The sequence below is a fragment of the Bombus pascuorum genome, chromosome 3 (genome assembly GCF_905332965.1).
Source record: "Bombus pascuorum chromosome 3, iyBomPasc1.1, whole genome shotgun sequence".
NCBI lineage: Eukaryota > Metazoa > Arthropoda > Insecta > Hymenoptera > Apidae > Bombus > Bombus pascuorum.
Window position 1 is genome coordinate 14,570,642 of NC_083490.1, and position 27,867 is coordinate 14,598,508.

The 27,867-nt window shown below is 32.3% G+C and overlaps 2 protein-coding genes across 5 annotated transcripts in view; both read right to left on the minus strand.

The window, feature by feature from the left end:
- The window catches only part of LOC132904923 (uncharacterized), a 292,582-nt gene that overhangs the window by 222,557 nt on the left and 42,158 nt on the right, over positions 1-27,867 (minus strand). The gene's annotated exons all lie outside the window — the stretch shown is intronic.
- Positions 12-26,840, minus strand: LOC132905724 (monocarboxylate transporter 12-like). Of its 4 annotated transcripts, XM_060957321.1 has the most exons (10): positions 26,226-26,839; positions 22,322-22,697; positions 17,612-17,738; positions 17,134-17,277; positions 15,673-15,800; positions 15,223-15,363; positions 12,259-12,550; positions 11,399-11,554; positions 3,184-3,375; positions 15-2,781 (listed from the first exon to the last, which is right to left on the minus strand). In XM_060957321.1, the coding sequence occupies exons 2-10, from the start codon at positions 22,400-22,402 to the stop codon at positions 2,618-2,620; spliced, it is 1,425 nt and encodes a 474-aa protein (XP_060813304.1). In that variant the 5' UTR covers positions 22,403-22,697; positions 26,226-26,839; the 3' UTR covers positions 15-2,617. The 4 variants fall into 4 exon arrangements, with proteins under 4 accessions (XP_060813306.1, XP_060813307.1, XP_060813304.1 ...); XM_060957323.1 differs by lacking the exon at positions 17,134-17,277 and having other exon boundaries at positions 12-2,781; positions 26,226-26,840; XM_060957324.1 differs by lacking the exon at positions 12,259-12,550 and having other exon boundaries at positions 12-2,781; positions 11,399-11,591; positions 26,226-26,840.

A 27,867-nucleotide genomic window follows, 5' to 3' on the forward strand; every position in this document is an offset into this window, starting at 1 on the left:
AATATTTTACACAAATAAATTTTGTTCTGGGCGTGTTTTATATTTATTTTCTTTATTAGAAAGTTTGTATAATTTTAATTACAATAACAATTTAAATTCAACATACTGTTTTTTGTCTAAAGAGGTAGAAAAATATGTATAAATACAATACTTCGATTAGTAGTTAATTATGGTCATAATATTACAAAAGATTGCGAAAATTTTTCTTAATTCTTTTACTTTAAATTCTCATCAAAAGTGCTCCAAAACTAGGTACATGAAAGATTCCTACGATATACAAAATGTCAGGTACATCTCATTATGAGAATAATAACAAGAAATCTATGATTAACTTAATAACATTTATATAAACATTATTAATTGTGTTCGTTATACTTTAATATATTTAATTTGAAATTAGTTGTAAATACAAAGATCACATCAGTTTTCGACTTTCATTGCACTTCTTTTCGACGTATTTGGCTATTACGAATAAAGAAATATCTAATTTTTAAATTCACTATGATAAGTTACAATATTTACACGTGTTTTGGTATTTACTAATATATAAATAGTTAGTAATGTACATTTACACATATTTTTTAATAAGATTGCAATAAACAAATTAAATAAAGTTTAAAAATTTAAATTCGATTGTCATATTGTAAGTAACATGAATTATAAAACATATAACAAAAATTAATGAATAGCCTACCTTACTTAACATGATCACCTGAAATATACCTATTATTTTAAGTGATACAAAAATTAGTTATGTGAGATAATGTTGAGGTTCAAAAAATACATAAATAGTTAGATCAGTTTCAAGATTTTACTAATATAAACAAGATAATTTTCAGTTGACCATGCTAAGTGGAGTATTCTGTATAATATAGCGAAACTAAATTTAAGGATATCAACATTTAAAATATCACAAAGATAAACTAGTTTGCATGTTACATAACAATGGATACATGTGTAGAAGTTGCAATACCGACAGGTTCCTAAAAGACACAAACCTTCAACTAATCTGTAGAGGAGAGTCGTGCAGTATCGATCGGCATACAACGATCAAAATTAGTATTGACCTTTTTTAACCAGATATTAGCACTTTTATTTGAATAAACAAATGAATATAACAATTTTGTATTAATGTATAAATTAATAAATTAATAAAAATTAATGTATAAATATACATTATGATCTAAAACGTTTCCACGTGTTTGTCATCCAGTACCAACGAATCAGCCATAGAACGATACGTTCAATTTGTTAGCAACTGAAATTAAATTAAAAGATATTCATTTAATCTTTCCTGTACTGTTTCCCCGCTGACAAATGTCTGAAATTTCAAAGTAAAGAAAAGGAAAATATACAGAGGAGAATATGAATGATGCTTTGAAGCGTCAAAAATAAAATGATCCAGAAACAGACCGCTGAAGCTTTCAATGTTCCAAAAAACAACGAATGTGAAGGCTGGGCACACGTCGAATGCACAGACCAAAATATTAATTATTTTACTTTTGATATATGTAAGAATAATATTTGAATAAAAATGTGAATTCTAACATATAAATGTTTTCTTTTAATATTATTAATCATTTAGACCGAAAAATCTACTGATTAAATAATTGTTCGGTACTGGACGACAATTTTTCGTTTTTTACAAATCACAACATTTTTACTCTTGCAAATTATTAATACTTATTATCGAATTCCATAAAATTAATTTTTCTTTCCCTTCATTAAATATCACTTGTACCGTAAACTCATTTCAAAAATTTTGTTTTTTACCGACTCTAGCCCAAGATGTAACAAAAAGAACTTAGAACGATCGGTATTACGCCACTCACCCCTAATTGACATCTATTATACATAAATGTTCATTATAACAATGTAAATATCTACGATAATCTAAGGATATACGAGCTTAATATAGTATAATGCAAGCCTATATAATGCAACTGTGTAGGTACTATGATACTAATGATACTACGGTACGCTAATAATAATAATAACACCCACAGGTGAATGCGATCTTAAAGAAAAAGAAAAAAAGAGAAGATAAAAATAAAAAAGAAGTAATTACGTTTATTAAAAATAGCTTCTTATTAAAAAAATAATATTGCGTTAGATCGAAACTGTGTTATGTATATTAGTGATTATGTAACGTAAAAGAAACATTCATCTATATCCACTAAAACATTATCTAGTACTTAATGTTTACTTTTGTAAAATTACTCACAAAAGTATTTCAAGGCTTGCAATCTAAACTGTTAAAAGATTAGAAAAAATATAAGAGACAAAATTATTGAATACAATATTCATGCTTGCAAATGTTGCAAACTGTTATACGCTGCAGACAGTATTGTGAAATATTTTTTACTAATTAATTAACATATTAATATAAACTTTCATAATAAATAATGCGTCAATAATCGAATATTCATCGCTCGATAAAATATTACAATATTCAAATATATAAATAATAGAATATTTTGATGAAACAGTGTTCATTTGCCAGTCAATTCATAATAAATATCCATTACCTACTTAGATAAAGTTTTGTCTGAATTTCATTAAAATTGTGTTCTACCTGTTCTTATGAAAATGCTAAATATTAAATCCTAAGTGATAATTATTCTATCACGATGTCTTGTGCTTGTTTAGCTAAAACAGATTTCCTGTTTTTAAATATCCTATACATACACTCGATACTCCATGTAATGAACGTGATGGTTATCATTAGTGTCATAACATGTATACAAAGTGCATAACTTTCGCTGACATCTCTGATGTATCCTACGATAAAAATAAAAATTGATTAACATAAAAAATTTCCATCATAATTAATAATATAATATATTATCATATAATATATCTTTTTTACAATATTAAATAATATCATGAAATAATTTTACATCTCTACATTTTGCTCTATTCCTTCGTGAAGCTATATTTTAATATTTCATTCCAGAAAAATATGATTTTATGCATGCCCCTCTATAAGTATTCAAACACCTGATTTCATATAAGATGTTATAATTGATTTAAATTATGAAGGGAATGACTAGTATATTAGTGTACATATCCTACAATATTTTATCCAAAATTCGACTTATATTCTTTTGCTAACCCATTATGTATAAAATTAAAATCCTGTATTGTATACGATTCAATTAAATTAAATTATTAAAAACCTACCAATTAAAGGACTCAGCGTTACAACGAATAAACCTTTAAATACCATAAACATCCCAAAGGCATTTGGCAGCTTGTTTAAAGGACAATATTCGGAAACGGTAAGGTTTAAATTTACCAGAGTGGCGCCACGTAAAAACCCTATTATCACGGTTGTTATTATCAAAAGTATTCCTTTAGATTGCGCTGCCATAACTGAAAAGTATAATAAACAGAAATTAGAAAAAATGAAGGAACAATGTTAATACTTTTGATAGTAAATATCTATTCAAAATATGCATGTAGTTTCAATAACAAGAAGTTGCATAAAAAGAAAAATATAAAAAGAAAGATTCTACTATAAGAAAATTATCTAAATACTAGAAGAACTATAAGAAAATTGAAAGACTCATAACAAAAAAGATCTTTGTTCATGTTTATTTTTCTATAGAAGAGCCAAGGGATACTCTAGTATCTTTAATTTTTACTTATTGTTAATGCATTTTAATTTTATTCATTATATTACATAATTCTTACGAGTGTATCTGAAATTGTACCACAAAACAATTATATCTAATTAAATCACGTGGACCTCACGCCAAAGCTTTTTCTAGAATTGTGTAATTTTCATATGACAACGAATCAAGATATAGATCATTTTTTTTGTAATACTAATTCCACCATGCTGTGAGCTTATATAACTTTTGATAAAAACGGTATGTGTTACTATCTGAAAAGTTAAAAAATTTGAAGGAGTCATTTTTGATATGTATCCTTTAATTAGAATATTGGATTACACAGAACGAGCGATTTGTTATCTATTGCTTTAAGTCTGTTTGGAATTTGGAGTGGCCTTCAGTTTATGACTCGGACGATACCTATTCCTTTTTTGGAAAGTCAGAATTGCTTACCTCCCCAAGCTGCAAAATCTTATGATGCGGACATCATTAAAAAGCTAAAAAGCCGAGTGCCGATGGGTCAGGACACAGATAAACAGTTGGCAATACCAGACGATATACACCCACGAAAGGACAATAAAGCATGGAAAATACGGGACGGAAAGTCAGTATGTACGAACGAGACGAAGCTTCTGGCGGAGGGATCAACAACATCTCAACGTCTCAACAACTCCTCGTGTATACCAAAAATGCAAAGAAAGTACCAAATCATACTAAAACTCGATATATTCAATTTACCTCCACCTTGAGTGTTAACTCATTCAAGGTTCGCGACATCAACCGGTCGGTTGAACCTGGCCGATCGCTATTTAGTTGAGAATTCGCATCAAAGTTAACGATAGATTATTGTTAGATTGATAATTTCTATGTATTTATGGAAAATTTAAATGTGCAATATATATATGTCGGAGATGAAAGGACACCGCCCCCCCCCCCGTTGGAATTATTTGGAAAAGCCTCAATACTGTAGCATCTACGAAATAACCCAGACACAGTCATTCGAAACTGACAATGAGTTTAGGCTCGAGGCGACAACCGGTCGCCGAGCGTAGCCACGGTCACGGGATGAACGTTTCACCTAACAGAGATATAAAGTAACATAGCTTTCCTTTAAAGAATTGGCAGTACAGACACTTGACAATAAGACATTCCAACAGCCCCGCAGCTCGCCACACACAGACCCCATTCTTTGGGCCAGATGATCGCCAGATGCCGATGCATCGTTTACAGTTTATGTTCAGATAGCCTGAGGAACCGTTACAAATCTTAGGACCTAGTTAACTAAAGTCCTTCAGATTGACAAACAGTCTTTATTCTATCAGCCTGTAAATCTGTCACCTATTGCGGGAAGTTATGGGAAAACCTGATTTGGTCACGTACGACGTTGCCTGCTAGGAACTCTCTCTCTAGGGCGGCTAGCATCCTTTTCTAACCGCCAACATAGAAATTGACCAATTAACAGCAGCGTCTATTTCCCTCACCCTCCGAGTGGAGGCTTTCTTTGACGAATCCGATGATCTCGTGCCCTTAGGCACACCCCATCATAGTTTTCCTCTGCAGCGTCGTCGCGACGGAAAGTCATTCTTTTCTGGCAATCTGATTAGCTAAGAGTCAATCAAGCGTTCCTAGTATCACGAGTAGTAAGTCGAGTCCGACTTAGACTTTGAAGCAAAGTATATTCGTTATCCCGTGGACCGTGGATTCGCTATATCGAACCTAGGGCCATTGTCATTAGCGTCCAGTTACTGCGTCCGATCGTCAATCTTGTATCAGCCATACTTGTGTAATAAATATCTGTGCGACAACCATGAACAACACTGGTGAAGATTCATTAAACGCCCCTAACGCCAACCCGACATCAGAATTAGGATCGCCACCGTCTACAATTAAGGAGCAGCTTCTCGCCATCGTGAGTCAATTGAAAGAGCAAGAGGCGGGTGCGGAACCTAAGGAAGTATCATCACCGTCTACAATTTCGAAGCAGCTTCTGGCCGTCGTGAGTCAATTGAAGGAGCCAGGGGTGAGTGTGGAACCTAAGGACATACCATTACCGCCGTTCGATCCCGATATCGCGGGTACCGACCCTGTCGCATGGTGCTCACTTGCCAGTTGTCTCATGGAAGGAAGGCCCATGCGATACAATGAGTTACTTTGCACCGTAAGTCGTGCGCTGAAGGGCGCTGCCGCGGGGTGGCTCACGCAGGTGCCGGTCGATGCAAGCCTTACCTGGCCAAGATTTAAAGAACTTTTTCTTACGCGCTTTGGTGGTATCGAAACGACAACCGAAGCGCTAATAAAGATGGCGGCCGAACCTCAGCTGGAGGGTGAATCCATAGGAGCCTATGGTCTTCGTCTCCGTGCCCTCCTTGGGGCAAGGTGGGGTCATCTGAACGGGGTCGAGATGATCAACGCCGCCGTTCTTCATCACCTGAGTCTGCGCGACGAACGTATCGAGAAATTAGCGCTTACAAGCGACATCAAGACTCTGGACCAATTTTTGACGGAAATGAATGCTTTCCACTACGCGAAGAAGAGGCTGGCGCCTCCGTCAGGAAATCCATCAGCAGGCCCCGAAGTTAAACGGCAGAAGATACCTGACCCCCGAATCAAGTGTCGTCACTGTGGTATTCCCGGGCATAAGATAGCGGAGTGTCGTACGAGACTGAGAACCGAGAGACAGGAGAATGCACGACGCCAGGAGAAAAGCCGACCGGCTGGATCGTCCAAGGTGTCATGCTTCAAGTGTCGCGGAGAGGGCCACATCGCATCCAACTGCCCGCTGCTGCAGAAAACAAACCGCAACCCCGATAACGAACGTCGAGTCAACTCCTGCGTGGTGGAGTCTTCAACTGGTAAATTAAGCCATCTGGGTGAGTCGTTCTCGTTTTATTTCGATTCTGGAGCCGAATGTTCGCTAATCAAAGAGTCCGTAGCCTCGAAATTTTCCGGCAAAAGAACGACCGACGTAGTAGTAATGCGAGGGATAGGAAATCACCGTATTAATTGTACGTCTCAAATTGCATCCATAGTACGTATTAATGATTTTGCGTTGGAGATAATTTTCCACATCCTTGCCGACGGCTATCTAAATTACGACATCATGATAGGCCGCGAAATTTTAAGCCAAGGTTTTAACGTAAATATTACCCAAAATAGCCTCAGTATTTGCAGGGCAAAAGCTGCCAATGTCTACAATATAACCGCCGAAAGTAAAATCGATATTAATGGGGTCGACACCGAGGTGCTCGGTAAAGATAAAGACCGATTGATCTCCATCCTCGAAGAATTTAAAAGTTCATTTATTACGGGTTTCCCGCGTGCACGTGTAAATACGGGACAGTTAGAGATACGTCTGATCGATCCTAATATCACCGTACAAAGAAGCCCCTACAGGCTTAGCGAGGCAGAGCGAAGCATAGTGCGCGAACGAATAAGCGAATTAATTAAGGCAGAAATCATAAGGCCTAGTAACTCACCGTTCGCGAGCCCTATGTTACTCGTAAAGAAGAAGGACGGCTCGGATAGGTTGTGCGTAGATTTTCGAGAGCTAAATAAAAATACGGTCGCGGACCGATATCCTCTACCTCTTATCGCGGATCAAATCGCGAGATTGCAAAGGGCGAAGTACTTCATTAGCCTCGACATGGCCAGCGGGTTCCATCAAATCCCCATTCATCCCAATTCGACAGAATATACAGCGTTTGTCACCCCCGACGGGCAATACGAGTATACGACGATGCCGTTTGGATTGAAAAACGCACCGTCCGTTTTCCAGAGGGCTATTCTCAATGCCTTGGGCGGCCTCGCCCACTCGTACGTCGTTGTCTACCTGGATGACGTCCTAATTATCGCTGAATCGGTAGACCAGGCTCTAGAAAGATTACGCATCGTACTAGGTACCCTCGTAAACGCCGGGTTCTCCTTCAATTTTTCGAAGTGTTCCTTTCTCAAGACGTCTGTACTTTATCTCGGGTACGTAGTTCATAACGGAGAAGTTCGCCCAAATCCGGATAAAATACGAGCCTTGAGTTCTCTACCGGCACCAACGACCGTCGCTCAACTTAGGCAGTTCATAGGTTTAGCCTCCTATTTCCGAAAATTCGTCCCTAAATTTTCACAGGTAATGAAACCGTTGTACGCACTTACCTCCGGTATTAAAAACCTAACTTGGACTGATAGACACGAAACCATAAGGCAAAAAATAATTTCCATCCTGACCAACGAGCCGGTGTTAATGATATTTGACCCGAATTACCCGATAGAATTACATACTGACGCTAGTTCGAACGGATACGGCGCTATTTTAATGCACAAAATCGACGGCAGAAACCGAGTAATAGAATATTACAGTAAGAGAACGAGCCCCGCGGAATCCAGGTATCATTCATATGAACTAGAGACCCTGGCAATTGTAAACGCCGTTAAACATTTTCGCCACTATCTACACGGACGGGAATTTCTCGTTGTCACTGATTGTAATTCGTTAAAAGCAGCTCGTAATAAAGTAAGTCTAAGTGACAGGGTTCATAGGTGGTGGGTTTACTTGCAAACTTTCACTTTCGACATTATGTACCGAGAAGGCAAACGAATGGCTCACGTAGATTTCTTCTCGCGTAATCCGGTAGACACCGACCGCGCCCCCACCAACAAGATCGAAGAAAAGAAAATTAATCTGGCCGAAATCTCGGAAGATTGACTACTAGCGGAACAACGTCGCGACCCCCAAATTTCTGAAATCGCCAACAAACTGCAAAACGACGAGCTCGCGGAAGACATTGCGAGTACGTATGAGTTACGATCCGGTACCCTTTACCGTAAAATACAAAGGAGAGGCAAGACCCTCTGCCTGCCCATCGTACCAAGAGGGTTTAGGTGGTCCGTCATTAACCACATACACCAGTCAATTATGCACTTAGGTTGGGATAAAACGCTCGAGAAACTGTACGAGTATTACTGGTTCGAAGGGATGGCGAAATATGTTCGCAAATTCGTAGAGAACTGTCATGCTTGTCAGATTTCTAAGGCGAATTCAGGCAAAGTGCAAGTTGAATTACATCCCATACCTAAGACCAGCATATCTTGGCATACCATTCACGTAGACATAACGAGAAAGCTGAGCGGCAAGAACGACTCGAAAGAATACGTCATTGTTCTGATCGATGCCTTTACCAAATTTGTATACTTACACCACACTCGTAAAATAGACTCCCTTAGCACCGTTAAGGCACTTAAGTCCGCCATATTTCTATTCGGCAGTCCCTCTCGGATAATAGCGGATCAAGGGCGATGTTTTACCGGCAAAGAATTTCAAGATTTTTGTCGGGATAAACAAATTAAACTCCACCTAATAGCAACCGGTGCTAGTAGAGCGAATGGACAGGTAGAGCGTACTATGGGTACATTAAAGAATATGTTTACAACGGTAGAAACGACCGGGCGATCATGGCAAGACGCGATCGGCGAAATACAGTTAGCTTTAAATTGCACCACTCATCGTGTGACTAAATCGAGTCCGCTAGAATTATTAATTGGTAAAACAGCGAGACCCTACGGGTTACTACTATCTGAAAATACCGAAGAAAAGGAAATAGATATCTGCAACGTAAGACAACAGGCCATACGAAATATGGAAGATAGCGCTAAGTATGATAAGGAAAGATTCGATAAAACGAAAGCCAAAGTAGTTAAATTCAATCTCGGTGACTTTGTATTAAAGAAAAACGAGGAAAGGAACCAAACGAAACTAGATCCGAAATTTAGCGGTCCATTTGTGATAGCGGAAATTTTGGAAGGAGATAGGTACATTTTAAAAACACTAGACGGCAAACGGTCATATAAATACAGCCATGATAGGTTAAAGAAAATGCCAGATAGTCGCGTTCCTACTGAGTTGTACGTCTGCGGTGATGACGAGAACAGTGACCATGACGATGCGAGTACCTCGGTCCCAGAGGATCATGCTGACCACAGCACTTAGCAGAAAGAGTTTGCATATGCCCAGTGTGGCGATATGGCAAAGGACAATGTCTTCATACATGTCCAGTGCGGTAATCAGGTGTCGGATCGAACATAGTGGCTCACATACGCTTACGGGGGGCATACGGCCCAAACAAAGTAAGTGCGGGATCAACACACCGTTACCGGATTCAATTCAAGTATCGTTAACACTACGGAGATAACATCTAACATAGTGTTTGAACAAAAGCTCAGTGTGGTATCATGATCCAGAGAACTGAGGGCCGTCCAGGTGCGAGATCGAGAATGGTCCATCATGTCATTACGCCCAGACTGATGATTCACAAAATGCGACTAGCACTTCGAATATCAATCGTAACGTTACGGATTTCCACTCTCTTTTAACTCTTTCTTTATCAAACGTCCGACCAGAATTTTTGCTGTCAAACTGGACCCTTGACCTATTTTGACACTTAACTAAATTGTAAATAACGACAGTTATATCGAATCTAACATTGGGGAAACCCAATATTCTAGATACACCCGAGGACGTGTGATAGTCAGGATGGCCGTGTCGGAGATGAAAGGACACCGGGTCCCCCCCGTTGGAATTATTTGGAAAAGCCTCAATACTGTAGCATTTACGAAATAACCCAGACACAGTCATTCGAAACTTGAGACAATGAGTTTAGGCTCGAGGCGACAACCGGTCGCCGAGCGTAGCCACGGTCACGGGATGAACGTTTCACCTAACAGAGATATAAAGTAACATAGCTTTCCTTTAAAGAATTGGCAGTACAGACACTTGACAATAATACATTCCAACAGCCCCGCAGCTCGCCACACACAGACCCCATTCTTTGGGCCAGATGATCGCCAGATGCCGATGCATCGTTTACAGTTTATGTTCAGATAACCTGAGGAACCGTTACAAATCTTAGGACCTAGTTAACTAAAGTCCTTCAGATTGACAAACAGTCTTTGTTCTATCAGCCTGTAAATCTGTCACCTATTGCGGGAAGTTATGGGAAAGCCTGATTTGGTCACGTACGACGTTGCCTGCTAGGAACTCTCTCTCTAGGGCGGCTAGCATCCTTTTCTAACCGCCAACATAGAAATTGACCAATTAACAGCAGCGCCTATTTCCCTCATCCTCCGAGTGGAGGCTTTCTTTGACGAATCCGATGATCTCGTGCCCTTAGGCACACCCCATCATAGTTTTCCTCTGCAGCGTCGTCGCGACGGAAAGTCATTCTTTTCTGGCAATCTGATTAGCTAAGAGTCAATCAAGCGTTCCTAGTATCACGAGTAGTAAGTTGAGTACGACTTAGACTTTGAAGCAAAGTATATTCGTTATCCCGTTGACCGTGGATTCGCTATATCGAACCTAGGGCCATTGTCATTAGCGTCCAGCTACCGCGTCCGATTGTCAATCTGGTATCAGCCATACTTGTGTAATAAATATCTGTGCGACAACCATGAACAACACTGGTGAAGATTCATTATACGCCCCTAACGTCAACCCGACATATATATATATATATATATATATATATAGCTAATCATTACCAATACCTACTACGTAATTTTACATAAATGTAATTTGTCAAAAGGCATGTTGCTATTCTTTCTGTCTATTGAAAATATATCGATTTAATTATATTTGCTACTACTGCATTACTAATTATTGTTCTCATGCTTCCCGATATTGACACCGAGTTCCTTTGACATACAAAATATCATTAATGGCAACGTAGGAACTTTATATGCGTATAGAGTATTTGTATGTGGAAATAACATGGTAGATATAAATGCAAAGTACATACTAGATCGTCCAATTCCAACTTGAATACAAAAAACCCAGAAGATGCTTCTGTTCTTGAATCCCAATCTATCGAAAATGGTTGGTAGTATAAGGCGGGCAAGAATGTCGGTGAATGCAGATATCGACAAACAAAAGGCAACTTCCGCTTTGCTCATTCCTGTCGACCAAGTTCCTTCGAAAAGTCTACCGATATCCTAAAAAATGGTGCACAGTGGAACGAAACCCGAAAAACGCGATAAACGATCGAAAAATTGATTCCAGCGTTTCACAGTTTTTTTTTCTTTTTAAACTCACTCTATTATTTAATTCATTTACTATTAAGATTAGGTATATTCATTATAATATTTTGGTGAAAATCGTTTTATGAAACTTTTATGTTCATAATATCATTTTCTTTTATTTATTATTTTATTTATTTACGGTATATCACTTTATAGTCCTTAAACTATATCATACATATATTAGATATGTAGTATGTTGTACTCGCAACACATGATGCCGTTAGATCAATAATGTTTTATCAGAAATTCTATAATCAAGTTTTTGACCATTTGTCGCGTTTTTTCGAGTTTCGCTCCACCATGTACCGTAGCTAGGATGTTAGATAAACCATAAACGTTTTCCTACTGTGTTATATATTGCAATATTATTGTTACTACTTTTATCAATACAATATTTCTAGTCTTTATATTAAATATCTAATATATCTATTATTTTATTTTCCTAAACTTATTTGTACAAAAATTGAATATTTAAACGAATTCGATATTGAAACATTTTATATAAATTTCAATAGTTTTTAACAACATCCTCTGCTACGATACCAATCTTACTTAAGTTCGTCTTTAAAGAATTACTTACGTATGCTAGTTAAAAAGAATGGTGTCATTAGTTTGAAGTTCGATTCAGCAACATAATATAAACTCAAGCCAATAACTATGTTTAGATAGATGCCATCTTTAAGTAAGTCTAAATCAAAGGTTTCCTTTATCTTCCTAAGGTATTCATTTTGAGACTTCTTTTTTATCTTCTCCGTTTTATTATACTCCAGCATGTTATTTTCGCAGTCACTTGTATCACATTTAACCTCCTTCACCATTTCATTGTTTTTTACTTGTAATAACATGTCACTTCTAGTTGAATTATTTCTATGCTGTTATAAATAATAATTATTCATTAATTTCTTTCTTCTTTTTTTTGGCCTAAGTCATCGATATTTATCAAATGAGAATATTATTCAGGATCATAATACAAATTTACGAATGATAAGACTAGATGTTATTAGAAACTAAACGTAATCCGTTCCAACAAATTTCCACTAAAATAGGAAGTTTTTCGCCCTATTTGTTTATTTTAATGAACACTGAATGAAAGGTATGGTCAATTTGCTAGGAGAATGGCACATTTCAAAAATTGTCAATCTTAAGATACCTGCAAGAATTAATTCTAGAAGTGATTTATTTCCTAAAATGAGTGTCATTATCTTGCTTAATAAAATTATACATTTTTAACAAAAAGGATGTTACAACTGGAAAATTATTTTCACTCTTTTCCTTAATAATAAACAATGTATATAATACAGGAACAATACAACTGCAGACTTTTACGATTTAAAGATTATTATCTGAATTCTAAAAGTAAACAAATTTTTTCATTGCTAAATTGCCAATATTAATATTAGATAATATATTAACCTCATGTATTGCCCCTTTAGGGCTCATTGATTTTTAGAAAAATGTGTAAGAAAGAAATGCTTTACGTAATTTTATGTATGTAATTTTAATCGAATTTAATATTACGGAAGTATGATATTAAAATATTAACAATTTAATGTGAGAATGCAATAAACAATACAAATAAAGATAATATACAATAATAAAAATTTACCTTTCGCAATTGTGTCACTCTTCCAGCAGATCGATGATACATAAGGTGCTCTTTATTTTTCCAATATCATTTAAATATAATTTTATCGTTTTCATTTTCATCGATAATTCAATTAACAAAGTTTTTCTAACAATAAGACGAAATATGTGTATATACCGTCACTCTAGTTCTTAATTGTTTTTTTCCATTAGTTTGTAAACTGGAAATACTGAGTTTAAAGTTTGTGAAGTTTAATATTATTGCCTGGAGTTAGAATTGAATATTTGTTAATTTCTAAATAGAATTTTCATGATTCATATTTTCATAAATTTGTACCCTTTGTATCAATGAAATATACGTGGATTGAATTTTTTTTTGAAAAATAAAATTTAAACAGAAGTTAGAATAGAATTAAATTAGAATAGCAATGAGTTAGAACTAACGTGGAGTTAGAATTCATTAATAATTGAGTCATCATAGTATGAGTCAATCTTAGATGACACGGATATATATATATATTTATTTATATATTTATTTCCACTTAAAGTGTAGCCAACCCACCATATCTTTACTGTATGAATTAACACGAAAAATGACAAATGATATTTCATATTCGCATAACTAGTCGATGATAGTGAAATATTAATTTAATATTCAGTTATCATTGGATAATAAAAATTTGAAGTTTTATATTTGTTTCTAAACCTATGAAGCTAATGTTGTTGGATTGCTAAAATTTCTCTGATAAAAAGAAATTTAAATAAAATTTTACTCAATTATCCAATTATTCGATAATTTATATTGTTTCTTATTTCGTACTTTAAATTTCGTACTTTAAATGGTAATCGCTGCAATTTAGGAACAGAAATTAAGGAAGTGATAAATAGCATCAACAAGGAAGTAATTCATATTAATAAACTGGACATTCATGTTTCAATTTATGATAATATTTGGTCGCGCACGTTAAAAATATTACATAGAGTAAAAAAATATTTATGACAATAAGGGAGTATTATTAGAAGCTATTACATCAGTCATTTTGATTGCCATAAGATGATATAAAGTATAAAAAAATGTAACACAATGAAAAAACGATAACTGACTAATTGTCAATATTATAACAAACTCCCAAGAGAAAAATTAAACATTCTAAACAAATGATATTATATTACTTATTAATAAATATGATATATTTCACTTTCCAACATTTTGAGATAAAATGGAAGAATACAACGCTACTTTAAAATGATTTAATAGTTAATTATCATTAACATGTAATTAAATAATTATAAAATTTTTCTCAAGAATTATTTTATAAAGCAAATATTATTAAAAGATTAAAGAAATAGTAATTCAAATTGGCATAAAACAAAATACTATTTAAACGAAATTATATTTGAACTTATTTCTGTTTGCAGAAAGATTCATCGGTAATAGTTTCATGTAAATGTTATAAAGAGTACAAAGGTGACTTTGATGAATTATTTATTCAGCACTAAAACTCCTTTCGAGCCATTGTCAACTAATCTGTTCTTTTCTTTCATTCAATCTTTGTATAGTAGAATCACTCGAAATACAAAACGGTGAATTGAAAAATATAATAGGATCAAAAAATAAAAATGACACGCGAAATTCTACTTCAGGTAAACGATTTCATGTGAGCCTATTTTGTGAATGCTTATTATAGCGTTATTATAGTAATCAAACAGATTGATATCTCTAAATCTTTTTGATCTAATCTAATTTAGCTTAGTAAATTTGTCTCCCGAAACTTTAAGGTATTTTCGAAAGAAAAAAAACTTTCATACTTTAAATAAAAGAATCGGAATTTTGCAATTCTGATTTATTTTATAGTGCAAAACTTCCTGTTTTTATATGTACATATTTGCATCAGAAATCAAGTTGAATTTTCAATGAGATCTAACATAATATTAGATTTCAATAGTAATATAATCTTACCTTCGTATCGGTATTTGTACTTTTAATTTCAGGTTCAAATGGACGTAATAAACAAGCGCCAATAGTGGAATGCAACGCCCATCCTCCAATCACTAACATCGTTCCACGAAATCCATATGAATTCAAAAGAAGATGAATTAACTATAAGAGGAGAAAGAAACCATCAATGAATATAATTTTTATAATTATCTGAATCATACATCTGTTGAAATCATTCTTATAAAAGATAACTTATCGCATTATGTGTTTAGGAAGATTACAGAAAAGTCTGTAGGGATATATCGTATTTCAAATCTGACTAAAACTATTATGTAATATAAAATATGGTATAAAGAAAATATATTAAAAATGTTAAATAATATTAGCAAATATTGCTATACTTCTTATGAATCAATGCTTATACACACATAAAAACAAAACGTAACAATTAAAAATAAAAATATCTCGTACTTGAGGTATTATCATCATGGCCAAAGTTGTTCCAGCCATAGAAAAGCCAACAGCTTGTCCTCTTTTTTTCTCAAAAAATGTATTCAACGCCACGAACGCTGATGCGATGGCCAATCCAGTTCCCAAGCCTGTCATAAGTATATGAAAATAAATTAAGTAAATACAGTAATACTGAACAACAAATGAACATAACAAGGTATATTTGTTCATTATTTGTTATGAATAAAAACATTGATTATCATTCTTTATAAATAATTGTATTAAAATGTTAGATAGATTGACTTTAATAGATTAAAATGTTTAAAACGTTTAAAAAGTTATTAACTACATTAAGGGAGAAATTTTTTATAATATACATATACCAAATACGAATAAAATTTCTAGAAGAAATACTAGAATCTAATTATAAGCGAAACAATTAAATTTATATGGCATTAAAATTGGAAAAACAGTCGTAGAATTTGTAAAAAAAATGAACTTTTGATTTGCAAATGCATATAAATGTTAGTACAGTGATTCTTGAAATTGGAAAAGATTGATTTTTCGCTCGAATAATAAATAATATATTACGGAAATATTATTTATACAGGCAATGGTAATATAATATAATATAATATTATATTATATGTATTATTAATTATATATTATAAGGAAATAGTTCATGAAAGAGCAAGGTATTATAAGTGTATAAAATGAAAGTAGGTCATTCCATTGATATTCCTCATATGGTTCAAATAAAAAAAACTAAGGATAAAGTAGAAAAGGTAAACAGTTGTGTTAATTAATGTATAGAATGGTCACCAAACTGGAAAAAAATAAATAGCATCGAGTTTTAAAGCAAATTGCCATATATCACGTTTGAAAACATTTAAGATAATATTTTGATAAAGATGAAAAAGCAAAATGTATGCCAAAACTGTCGTTTCCTTTGTAAAGAGTGATATATTATTCTTTATTTATTATCATTCTCTATAACCAAAAATTACAATTACGGCAGAAACATACTAGAAACAAATCGATGAAGTACATATAGAATTAATAATAAAACAACTTTTATTTAATAAACAAATAGAAATCAACTAAAATTTTAAAATCTTGCTCAAACTTACATTATTTTAAAGTAAAGGAATCGTAAAAGTAGCAATAGAAAAATTTTTTAATTTCAGAATTATAATTTTTAGAAAGTCAGGATAATGAAATTAATTGATTGTTGGAAAGTCTGCACATAATAAAATAAAAATCATTTTGATGAAATATAATGTTTTGAAGAAACTACGTGATATTGAAATTTTATCTGAAAAACAACGATATTTCATATGCATTAACCTTATAATAATGATTACACATATACATATACACGAGAGACCAATCCAGAAAGATATATATAATGTAAATATGAAATTTACGTGAAAAACATGTAATTAGCATATTAGAATTGAAAGACTTATCTTGATTTCCTACCTCCTAAGATACTATAAGTGCAAACAATATGGAACATGCTATTAGCTCTTGACGTCAATATCAGCCCAGTACTGCTTAAAAGAGATCCAAAGAAAGCCACTTGTCGATAAGAATACTTTTTCAGTAACGGTCCTATTAAGAGACCTAAATTATAATCAAACGAAAAAGAATTACAATAAAATAAATTAAATTTATTATGGTAAATTTGTTTAAAAGAAGTCATTGCATTTACGTACAGGAATATCTAAAACTAATAATAAAATATAATTGTTTTATTTATCAACATACGGTATAATTAAATATCAGAAATCACTATAATGACAATTATTTATGAATTATTAATGAAAAAATTTGTTTTCTAATGTAGAAAATGACACTATATATATTTTATAATTACGAGTAATTATAAAACAACAATTGGCGTTTTATGTAAACAAATTATATTTTATTTAGATTCATTTGCGTATTTCCTTAATACCTGAGAAATTAACAATAGCATCAAGAATGCTCATTATGAATGACGCTCCTGTGGAGTCAATCTCAAGTTCTATAAAGAGGTCGTGGAAAAGGAGTCCAAATGAGGGATCCAAAGATCTTAAAGAAAGCTGAAAACCAAATTTGTAAAATTATATATTACATAGTTTTTGTGTTAAGAGAATCACCATAAAAGCATCACTTTAGTTCTGTAGAATTGAATAAAAATGTACATGTTAATATTCATCACGTTGAATAACTATGAATTACATATGCATATTGGAAGATTTTTTTATACATTTTCAGTACCATTAGTGCACGCGCACTTTTATTAATATTTTTAGAGTGATTTGGCGCGATTATATTATATAACATAAATATATTTTAATGGAGAAAAATAAATATTCAAAATAAAAAGATTAATTTTTTTTACTATTATTATTTATAGTTCTACTCCAAAATATTGAGATTTCTAACTAATTTATTTATTCAAATTTGTGTGATAACTTTTACGGCATTATTGAGATGTACTCATTCTTAACTAGAAAGCTGGAAAAATACACTATCGTATAATATTCAAATCATATTTGCAAATGAAAAGTCGATCATATTATTGATGCAGATTTCTTTAAAATAAGCAAAACAGCAAATATGCAACAGCTCTCAAAGGTATTCGAAGATTTACTACAGAACTGTTTTGTGGATACATTATTGTGAGTGTTATACGAAACTCGTTGATACTTCATTGACCTTATAATGAGATACCACTATTGTGATTAGAATAGTAAAATTTGAAACCAATTCGCAAATGTATATAAAAATTACAAGACATTTATGACAAATACATACATATATATATATACACATTTAGTGGAAGATTGATGCACTGTATATGTAGTAATTTTAAGTATACAATTAGTGCTACAAATGATGTCATTACATGTTGTAGTTTACTAATATAGTAAATAACTGACAAGTTATGGTGGTATACAAGTACTTCGGTCACTTTTGTGAAATATATGCTTCTAATTAAATATTTTGCAACTTTTACATATTTTCTATATATGTATTATCAGATCCATTTCAAATTTTTCTAATATAATCACAACAGTCGTGTCTCATTATAGTTTTAATGACATTTCAAGATGTTTTGTGTAACATACAGTGCTGGACAAAAGTATTGGCACAGCAAGATTGTTATGATACAAATGCTTATAACTATTAAACAAATTGATTTAAACAAAAAACTTTTTGACGTATTTATTTATTATCTATCCTAGTTTATTACATAACAAGAGCAACAATATAAATAAAATAATACGCAAAATAATAACAAAAATATATTTTTTGAACATTTTATGGGTGGACAAAAGTATTGGCACAGTAGAATATTTACGCTTATAACTAATTACATAATAAACTTCTAATATTTTGTTGGCAGTCCTTTTCTTTTAAGGACTTCCTTTAATCTTCTGGGCATCGAGTGGACTAATTTTTTAGTGAATTCAGGTACAATATTGCTCCATTCCTGCAGAAGAACTTTCTTCAGTTCAGACTTGCTTGTGATATTATGTTTCCTAATTCTTTTTTCCAATTCGTTCCACACGTGCTCAATGGGATTCATATCGGGACTTTGAGGTGGTGTGTTTAATGTGTGGGCAGTATTATATATTATCCACTGACGAACAATATACGCCATATGTTTAGGATCTCGATCCTGCTGAAAATAGAAATCCCTGGGGAGGTTTAATTTTTGAGTACTTTTCAAAAGATTTTGCTTGAGTATATTTAAATATACATATTTATCCATTATCTCATCAATGAATATAAGTTCTCCTACACCCGATGATGCCATACATCCCCACACCATTAAACCACCACCCCCATGTTTCATGGTGGCTTGCAGATTCAGTTCGTCCATCTCTGTGTTGGGTTTTCGCCATACTAATATTCTGCCGTCAGATTTAAAAATATTAAACTTACTTTCATCTGAAAACATGATCTTTTCCCAAAAATCAGTATCTTTCGTAACAAACTCTTTCGCGAATTCCACTCTTTTCTTTTGGTTTATTTTACTGATGTAGGGCTTTCTTCGTGCTGCACGGGCAGAATAACCGGCATCCTTCAATACCCTACGTACAGTTTTGGTACTTACTTCTTTTTCACACTCAGCTTTTAACATCGAAGCAATTTCAGTCGAATTAGTTTTTGGATCCTTCTTTACAATATTTACGATTTTCCTTTTTTCTCGAATTGTTACCTTAGAAGGGCGACCACTCCTAATTTGATTCTCTAGATTTTCTTCACTTTTAAAGCGTTTTATGACTGAACGCACAGTAAAACGACTTCTGTTTATGATTTGTGCAATTTCGTTGTAAGATTTATTCATCTTATATAAATGTAATATTAAAGAATTAGGAAACATAATATCACAAGCAAGTCTGAACTGAAGAAAGTTCTTCTGCAGGAATGGAGCAATATTGTACCTGAATTCACTAAAAAATTAGTCCACTCGATGCCCAGAAGTCCTTAAAAGAAAAGGACTGCCAACAAAATATTAGAAGTTTATTATGTAATTAGTTATAAGCGTAAATATTCTACTGTGCCAATACTTTTGTCCACCCATAAAATGTTCAAAAAATATATTTTTGTTATTATTTTGCGTATTATTTTATTTATATTGTTGCTCTTGTTATGTAATAAACTAGGATAGATAATAAATAAATACGTCAAAAAGTTTTTTGTTTAAATCAATTTGTTTAATAGTTATAAGCATTTGTATCATAACAATCTTGCTGTGCCAATACTTTTGTCCAGCACTGTATGTATGTATACATAAATAGCTTTTAGAAATGTTCGAATATTTCCGTGACTTATGGTAAATACATAGTTTTAAATAACTAGTACATATTAATTAATAATTAAATATTTGGTACATACATAATATATGTATATTAAACAACATAGTATACAATAGCTACTAAATGTATCTTCATATAATACTAATGACAATACCATGTAACATTAATGCAACAAAATTGCACGAAATTACCCAGGGCTGGCGTGACCCTTTGAGGGGCCTGAATACACATTCAAATCCTACACTTAAATTTTACAACAAGGAATTATTTATTTACAAATGCTGTTACATGTTATGTTTTTTATAAGCAGTTTTTTAAACAAATTCAAGTAATATTTTTTCGCATGCATAATTCGCTTTCAAGGGGCAAAAAATTCAATGAAAGTAAAAAATCTGTAATCGTGTATGATTTTTGCAAAAAATTATTGATGTAGTTTAATTTCTCTAAAAAGTACATTTCTCTGAAAGCGCCTGGATTTTTTTATCTAAAGTAGTTTCCAGGATATGAGGACTTTATGAAGTTACATTGAACCTTTATGATTTTTCTCACTCCTTTAAACTGAATCAACGTTACTAAAAAAATGTGTTGCATCTGTTAATGGTATCATTATTCTGTAAAAAGTTAATCAAAATCGATGTTTTTTAATTGGGTAATTTTCGTAGATCGCGGGGTCGGATTCTGGCGAGCGCATTGAACCTGCCATGCGTCGGCCTTGAAGTTACCTATCAATGAGATTTGTGAAACTAAAAGCACAAAGGTGGCAAGTCGATTTGTTTGCGTTACTGATTTTAATCGCATAAACTGTGAGCTTATTAGCGACTACTTTGATTTGTACAGTTGCTGTGTGAGTTATACATTGTGGTATTCGCGTACAAAAGCTCTAGTACTCTGGGGTACATGGATATCTGTTTTTCGGCACTACTAGTCTAACGTCTTCATGCGTACTCGCAGAGCAATAATGATTTTTAGTACAATCGCAAGACATGTGAGATTTACAGGTTAAGGTGGATCTCGAACCACCAGAGATCGCGCTAAGATAAATACATATAACTACGAATAAATCGATTTGCAGAGGTGCCGGCTAAGAAAACAAATCGATTTGATAATAAAGATATGATATCAGAATTAGCAGATATAAGAATCTAGAAAAAATAGATTATTAAAACTTCAAACATATATACATATATATATTATAGTATATATATACTATAATATATATATATATATATATACACACAATTAAAAAGGAAAATTCATGCACAGTGGCTTAGAAATATATTTTTATATAGTGTGCATATTTATGTTCATAAATACATATATAGTAAATTTTTATTAATATATTATGTAATATTCTTATGTAATGCCTTATGATATGAATATATTATGTAACATAACATATTTTAAAATTTCATTCGCGGTGTAATGAGACACAACAATTATACATATTGATAGAAACGAATATGAAAATGTATATAACATGTATGCATACAACGACTTATACAAACATACATTTCGTAAAGATTGTCAAAATATTTGAACAGCTAATCATAGGTGTAACCCATAATATGTACTGAGAATATCTTTAGCATCAATTATATGTTTAAGGCCATCGTTTATGCTATACACTAATTTTTCACTAAATGGAAATATACATTTGCAACAAATACTTCGTAATTTCCACATACATTTTCAGATTTGTTTTATATTTTTATATTTTATCGATATAATCACGATAATTGTGTTTCATTACAATACAGGTAAAATGTCAAAAAGTTTTGTAGAACACGCATAATATATCCATAGAAATCTTTGATAATGAAACACAAGGAACAATTATAAGCAAATATTGTTACCGTGATGAGACTACTGCCAAGGCAAACGAGCCATGCCCAACCGCCATCGAGCCCTTTCTTCTTCTTATCACCAGAATTCATCGCGTTTGGTTCCAACTATTTTCCCACATATGAACGAGTTACATGCATAAACTGTCAGGAATATAACCGATATCGTGCAATACGTGTAGTAAAATGAACTTGTCGCGATCGTACGCTGATTATTCCATGTCCCAGAATAGTTTAGTCACCGCCTCGTTATTCACTGCTCAATGATCTGACACGTAGTCTGGTAGGCCGGCTCGATGTTTCTATCACTTCTTGCTTCGATTAAGTAGTGGCAAGTCACTGCAATGCCATCTCGAACCGATTCGTTTCATGTTTGCCCCTCTTTGTTCTATGAGCCCATGGAAAAATACGAGTTACATCCTTTTGTAGGACTCATAACAAGAAAAGAATTTCACATAAAACGGTATTAATATGGATTGGTGTCTCATGCGATTCAAGGAATAAAAAATAATGCTAGTCTGTAGCTATCATTACTTATGTGGAGAGGAAATTTTTTTACAGGTACATTCTTCAAGAATTCATTCGCAATATTAATGTTATTTCTTTAATTGCTTAATCTATGTAAATTTTTATTATTTCATTTTATTTACTTTTTATTTAATTATTATTTTATTATATTTTGTAAATGTAAGTAAAAGAAGTGTGAAGTGATGTATAGATTTAAAGTAAATATAAAGCAAAGGTGAGAGTAAATTATTTGTAAAAGCGTAGCACATAGTTTATTAGAAATACGGTATTATCTTTCGTGTTAATTACTATATTTAATTTAAGAAAATATTTCTCAAATGCAACCGTTATTTTCAGAATTTGCAAGAACCATTAAGCATGTTCTCTTTATTTTTCTGTATTCATAAATAAGTGTAATGAAATATTAATAGACGTAATAACCAGGCTGCGAATTTTTCTGCATTTACAGGAAATTTGAAGATACAAAAATGCAAGATGCATATGTAAAATATAATAAATAGAAATGTTCTATAACGTGTTATGCATACTTAAAATATCGAATGACACCTTTTACTTCTTTCGCTATGACTCTATCATTACTAGCAATATGATTAATTAATTGTCTATTTATTCAGCTATATAAATAATTACATATTCGCTCTATGAGAATATACATATATAATAATTATATTATGATCGGTAATGATCCATACAATTGTAAAGTTCATTACTACAATTATACTCCTTCGTGTACACATTCATTTCTTTGTAACTTTCATTTACTTTACCTTTCAAGTCACATTCTATACTGTAAACATGTGTAGAAATGCAAATAAGACATTTTCTTGCTAGACAGCAAGTTATTATAAGATAATTATAACTCGTGATACTTATTTTATAGTGTAATTGCTATCAACACAATCATGGAAATTTCAGTCTAATAAATATAATTACGTGTTACTTAAGTTGGACATTTTGCTCCTTCGCGGAAAAGTACTAGACAGCACACAGAAAATAACACCTTTATTTCTTCTTAGACTAGTTGAACTGAATTTATACATATTTTCTATAGACAAAATTTGACATATCATATTTTGAATTTAAATTTCGATCATGCGTAACAGTTCAGGTTTTATATCTCTTATAAAACTCCATAGATCACAGGTGTTCCAAAAATGAAATTTGAAAGTGAATTGGGAACACGACAAATAAAAGGATTAGATATCTTATTTATAGTAATTGGCTGTTTAAATATCTGAAATATACTAAGTTACATACATCAGCATAATTTCTAAACAACATGAGAGAAACGAACGTCTTTATAAAAACGCATAGATTCATTGAAACGTTGATGCGTGCGAACATAGGCACATGACGTTAATTGTTAATATGTAAATGTGCGGAGTTCTCCATCTCAATTTCCGTTTCATTTACATTTTATATTTTTCATATTCGTTTCCCGTAAATTTGACGGCAATTCAAGACGACAGAAGAAGAAAAACAACGAATAATTTTTAATATCGTAAACAATTAAGCGAGAACAATAACGATAAAGGTTTTTTAAGTAACTTTGAACTATTTTGAAAGAGACACAGTATTCCTCCAATGACACGTAACCGCAGGAAATCGATCGCGAAAGATAAAATGGATATCCAGAGGATTTCAAGCGTAGAATGATTATACTATTAATAGAAAGTTCAAGCCCGAAACATAAGTATATTTGAATGTGTAAAATAAAAAATAAATTATAGGTGAAATTTTTAAATATATATTTATAATCTCCTAATTTCTAACAATAAGTTTAAAGAACTAGCATCAAACTGATGTTATCAAAATTTGAAGAAAATGTAATATTATCTACAGCAATAACACAATTATTGTACCTAGTACAAATTATTTGTTATAAACATGAATTATCTGAAAATAGAAATTACAAATATAGTCGTAATACGCATATTACGTTATTTAATTGCACCATCTTTAATGCATATGTAAATTGACAATATATAATGTGCATTCATTAGTGATAATTTTGATGTATCTTTAAGATTAACATTTTAAATTCTACCAATATAATACTGATAATTATCCTACCTAGTTCTGATAGCTTTAAAAATGTGCTGATATTTCAAAATTACCACACTATCTTTATCTAAAATTTTCATTGGAGAATGATCGAATGTTTCGAAACGTAAAATACACTTACTATAAAATTTATCGTATTAATATCATTCATTTATTACAAAAATTATTACTTATATATAATATTAATATACGTTATGAATTAACTTACTATATTACTTATGTATTTTAAAATTATAGCTTTATCCTATAGCTTTAAATACACAACTTTTTGATTTCTTACCATCCGCACAATTAGGCTTTAAATATGTTAATTGAACGATAAAAACAGGCAATATGTTAAAAAAAAATGAAACAAAAATAAAAGTAATCACATAATGTATCCATTTTGTTATTTAATCTTTGTGTTTAATTAATAAAAAATAAGAAATAAATATAGGCAAACAAATGACATCTATTAAAATACAGAGTTCCAACCTGATCAATATGTTTAATATGATAAATGTTGAATGATATTAAAAAATGATATTAAAAATATGGAAGAATAAAATAGACTCAATAAGATAATTATTATTGTAATTTCTGTAATTAATGAAAGATTTACTTCATAAATGTTATCAAAAATTTGTTAAATAATATTAAAAGGTTTCTAATTATTTCCTATGAAAAATATGTAAGTTAAAAAAGGTATTTTGAATATGATGAATTATCTGTTTTTCAATATTCAATGTACTCTTCGTACAATAATAGTCGAGATTGGATGTACGAAAATGTTAAATAGATTCTCTGGAATTTTTCGATCTTTAAAAATATTAAAACTCTTCAATTCTTAATATAATTATGCGTCAAGAACTTAAATATAATTTTTGTTATCTTTTGGCAATAATATCTCCTATAGGTAAAATTAATATGAAACGAATGTCAACGTAAATAATACAAGAATATAATACTTCCCCTCTCTTAATTTACTTTATAAAATGATCTTAAAATTAGAAACTTATTTCTTTATGTCTCTTATTTAAGCTTATTCTATTCTCATTATCTTACAAAATTCAAGATCGTTTTAAAAGGACCATATTTCTCTTAATGTACTGTATAAATTATGCCAGTTTACGTCACATCGAATTAACGTTGATTCAATGAGTTAATTCAGTGAATCTCTGAGGGCCAAATATTACGTAAAATAATAATCCAAGAAAATGTGCAAATTCTACACCGTATTAAACACATATCCGCAATTTTATTGTAATATTTTCACTATTATAACGTAATATGAAATCAATTGTCTAAAAAACATAAATTAAGCTAAATGAAAACGCGTACTTACAACGACAATTCAGAATATAGAACAGATGTATATCGATAAGCGTATTCGGATTCAAAAGCTCGTGCTTCCATTAAAAATATAACCAGAGTCGTACGAAAGAAGCAGTTCGTCCTATTGTCCATATTTCACCACAGAATTGCATATTTTTCGCACACGGATCTCGTCTTTCCGTTTTACGGATCGCGTTCACTATGAATGGTCATGAACAGATGCCATCCAGGATGGTGAACATCGGATGTCGGGTACTCAAATGTCTTCGTAACGTCACACACGTCTTTTTCACTGCTATGTTTATCGTACTTAGCGAATAAAGTGGAGGAGGATCGTTCGACAACGAAAGCCCGAAGCGGAGCAGACACAAGAGATTACCGATATCTCGTTATTCTCGTTTGACCACGATCACTGCTGCCTCGCGTTCGTTTCGTTGCGTTTCGCGGCTAGTGTGCTGGCGATCGGTCGATTCAACCTTGGTTTTCCCGAGTGTCACTTCTTCGTTGTTCTCCGTTTCCCGAATCGCAGCCGATTTTTATTATACTCGGTCTCGGAACTGACTGTCTCGTTGCATCGTGCACGCCTCGTTCTATTACGTGAACTTGGTCCAAGTGCGACACTATGCGCGCGTGGTGAGATCGATTTTCGCAGCATTACCGACAGAATGTGCATTGACGTTGATAAAGCTGTACGTTCGAACATCCGCGTTAATGTCGCCGCGCGTTATTGTTTCATTTTGCATATAATAGAAACACGCTTCTCCTAGTGGTCATTTACACACCAAGGAATTTAAATCAAAAACTGAATCGATTCAGGCTAAAATGAAGATATACACACATTGCTCGGAACGGTGATAACAATGACGGATTGATTACTAATGATCCTTCTTCTTCATTATCATGAATCATTACTTTCTTCCGCTTCCTTTCTAACTTTTTTCGTTCTCTCGAACGAGAAGGAGTTAAGTGAAGAAACGGATGTCGTTTTTCATATTACGATTGATTCTCCTTTTTTTTTCTCCATAAATTTGCCGGTCTATTCATTTGTGTATGTGTGTGTGTGTAATAATGTTTATTTTATATCGAATATATTTACATTTCTATATCTTTGAACAGGTATGCACAAATAAAATGAAATACATGTTGATTTAATTATTCAGAATTAAATATTTCAGAAATAGATAGCTTTATCACTTTCACAGTTGACATTATTGCTATTATCAATACTACTCTAATTTCTTTATTTGTTAGTGCCATATTACACTTTGATTACACAATTCAAAATAACTCAAGTATGTGAATTTTACGCTTTTGTTTTATTCAAAGAGTAAACCATAGATACAGTTACGTATAAAACATTTTCGATAATTCGCATTACGAATCTAGCATTATTTTTATCGTCTGGTGGCACTTTTTAAAAGAGGAACATAGCTAGTACAACAAACATGAATATTCAATACATAAACTACTATTATGGATGCATACGTACTGCAAATACTTACATTTGCTAGTTGAATTTTTAATGGTAAAAATTATTTTATTCTATCACGTTACACGAAAGAAAAATTGTATGCTGATCTAATTTCAAGGATTTCTCAATTATCTTCTTATTTATTATTCTTATCATATTATGTCTCGCGAAGTCCATATGT

Excerpts from the sequence above, each read along its gene's own strand:
- LOC132905724 (XM_060957321.1), bottom strand. The coding sequence starts at position 22,402 with ATGAATTCTGGTGATAAGAAGAAGAAAGGGCTCGATGGCGGTTGGGCA. Across the intron at positions 12,551-15,222 it reads GTACAAATACCGATACGAAG|CATAGAAATAATTCAACTAG; the intron begins GTAAGATTATAT and ends TATTTATAACAG. Across the intron at positions 3,376-11,398 it reads AGTTGGAATTGGACGATCTA|TTATGGCAGCGCAATCTAAA; the intron begins GTATGTACTTTG and ends TATACTTTTCAG.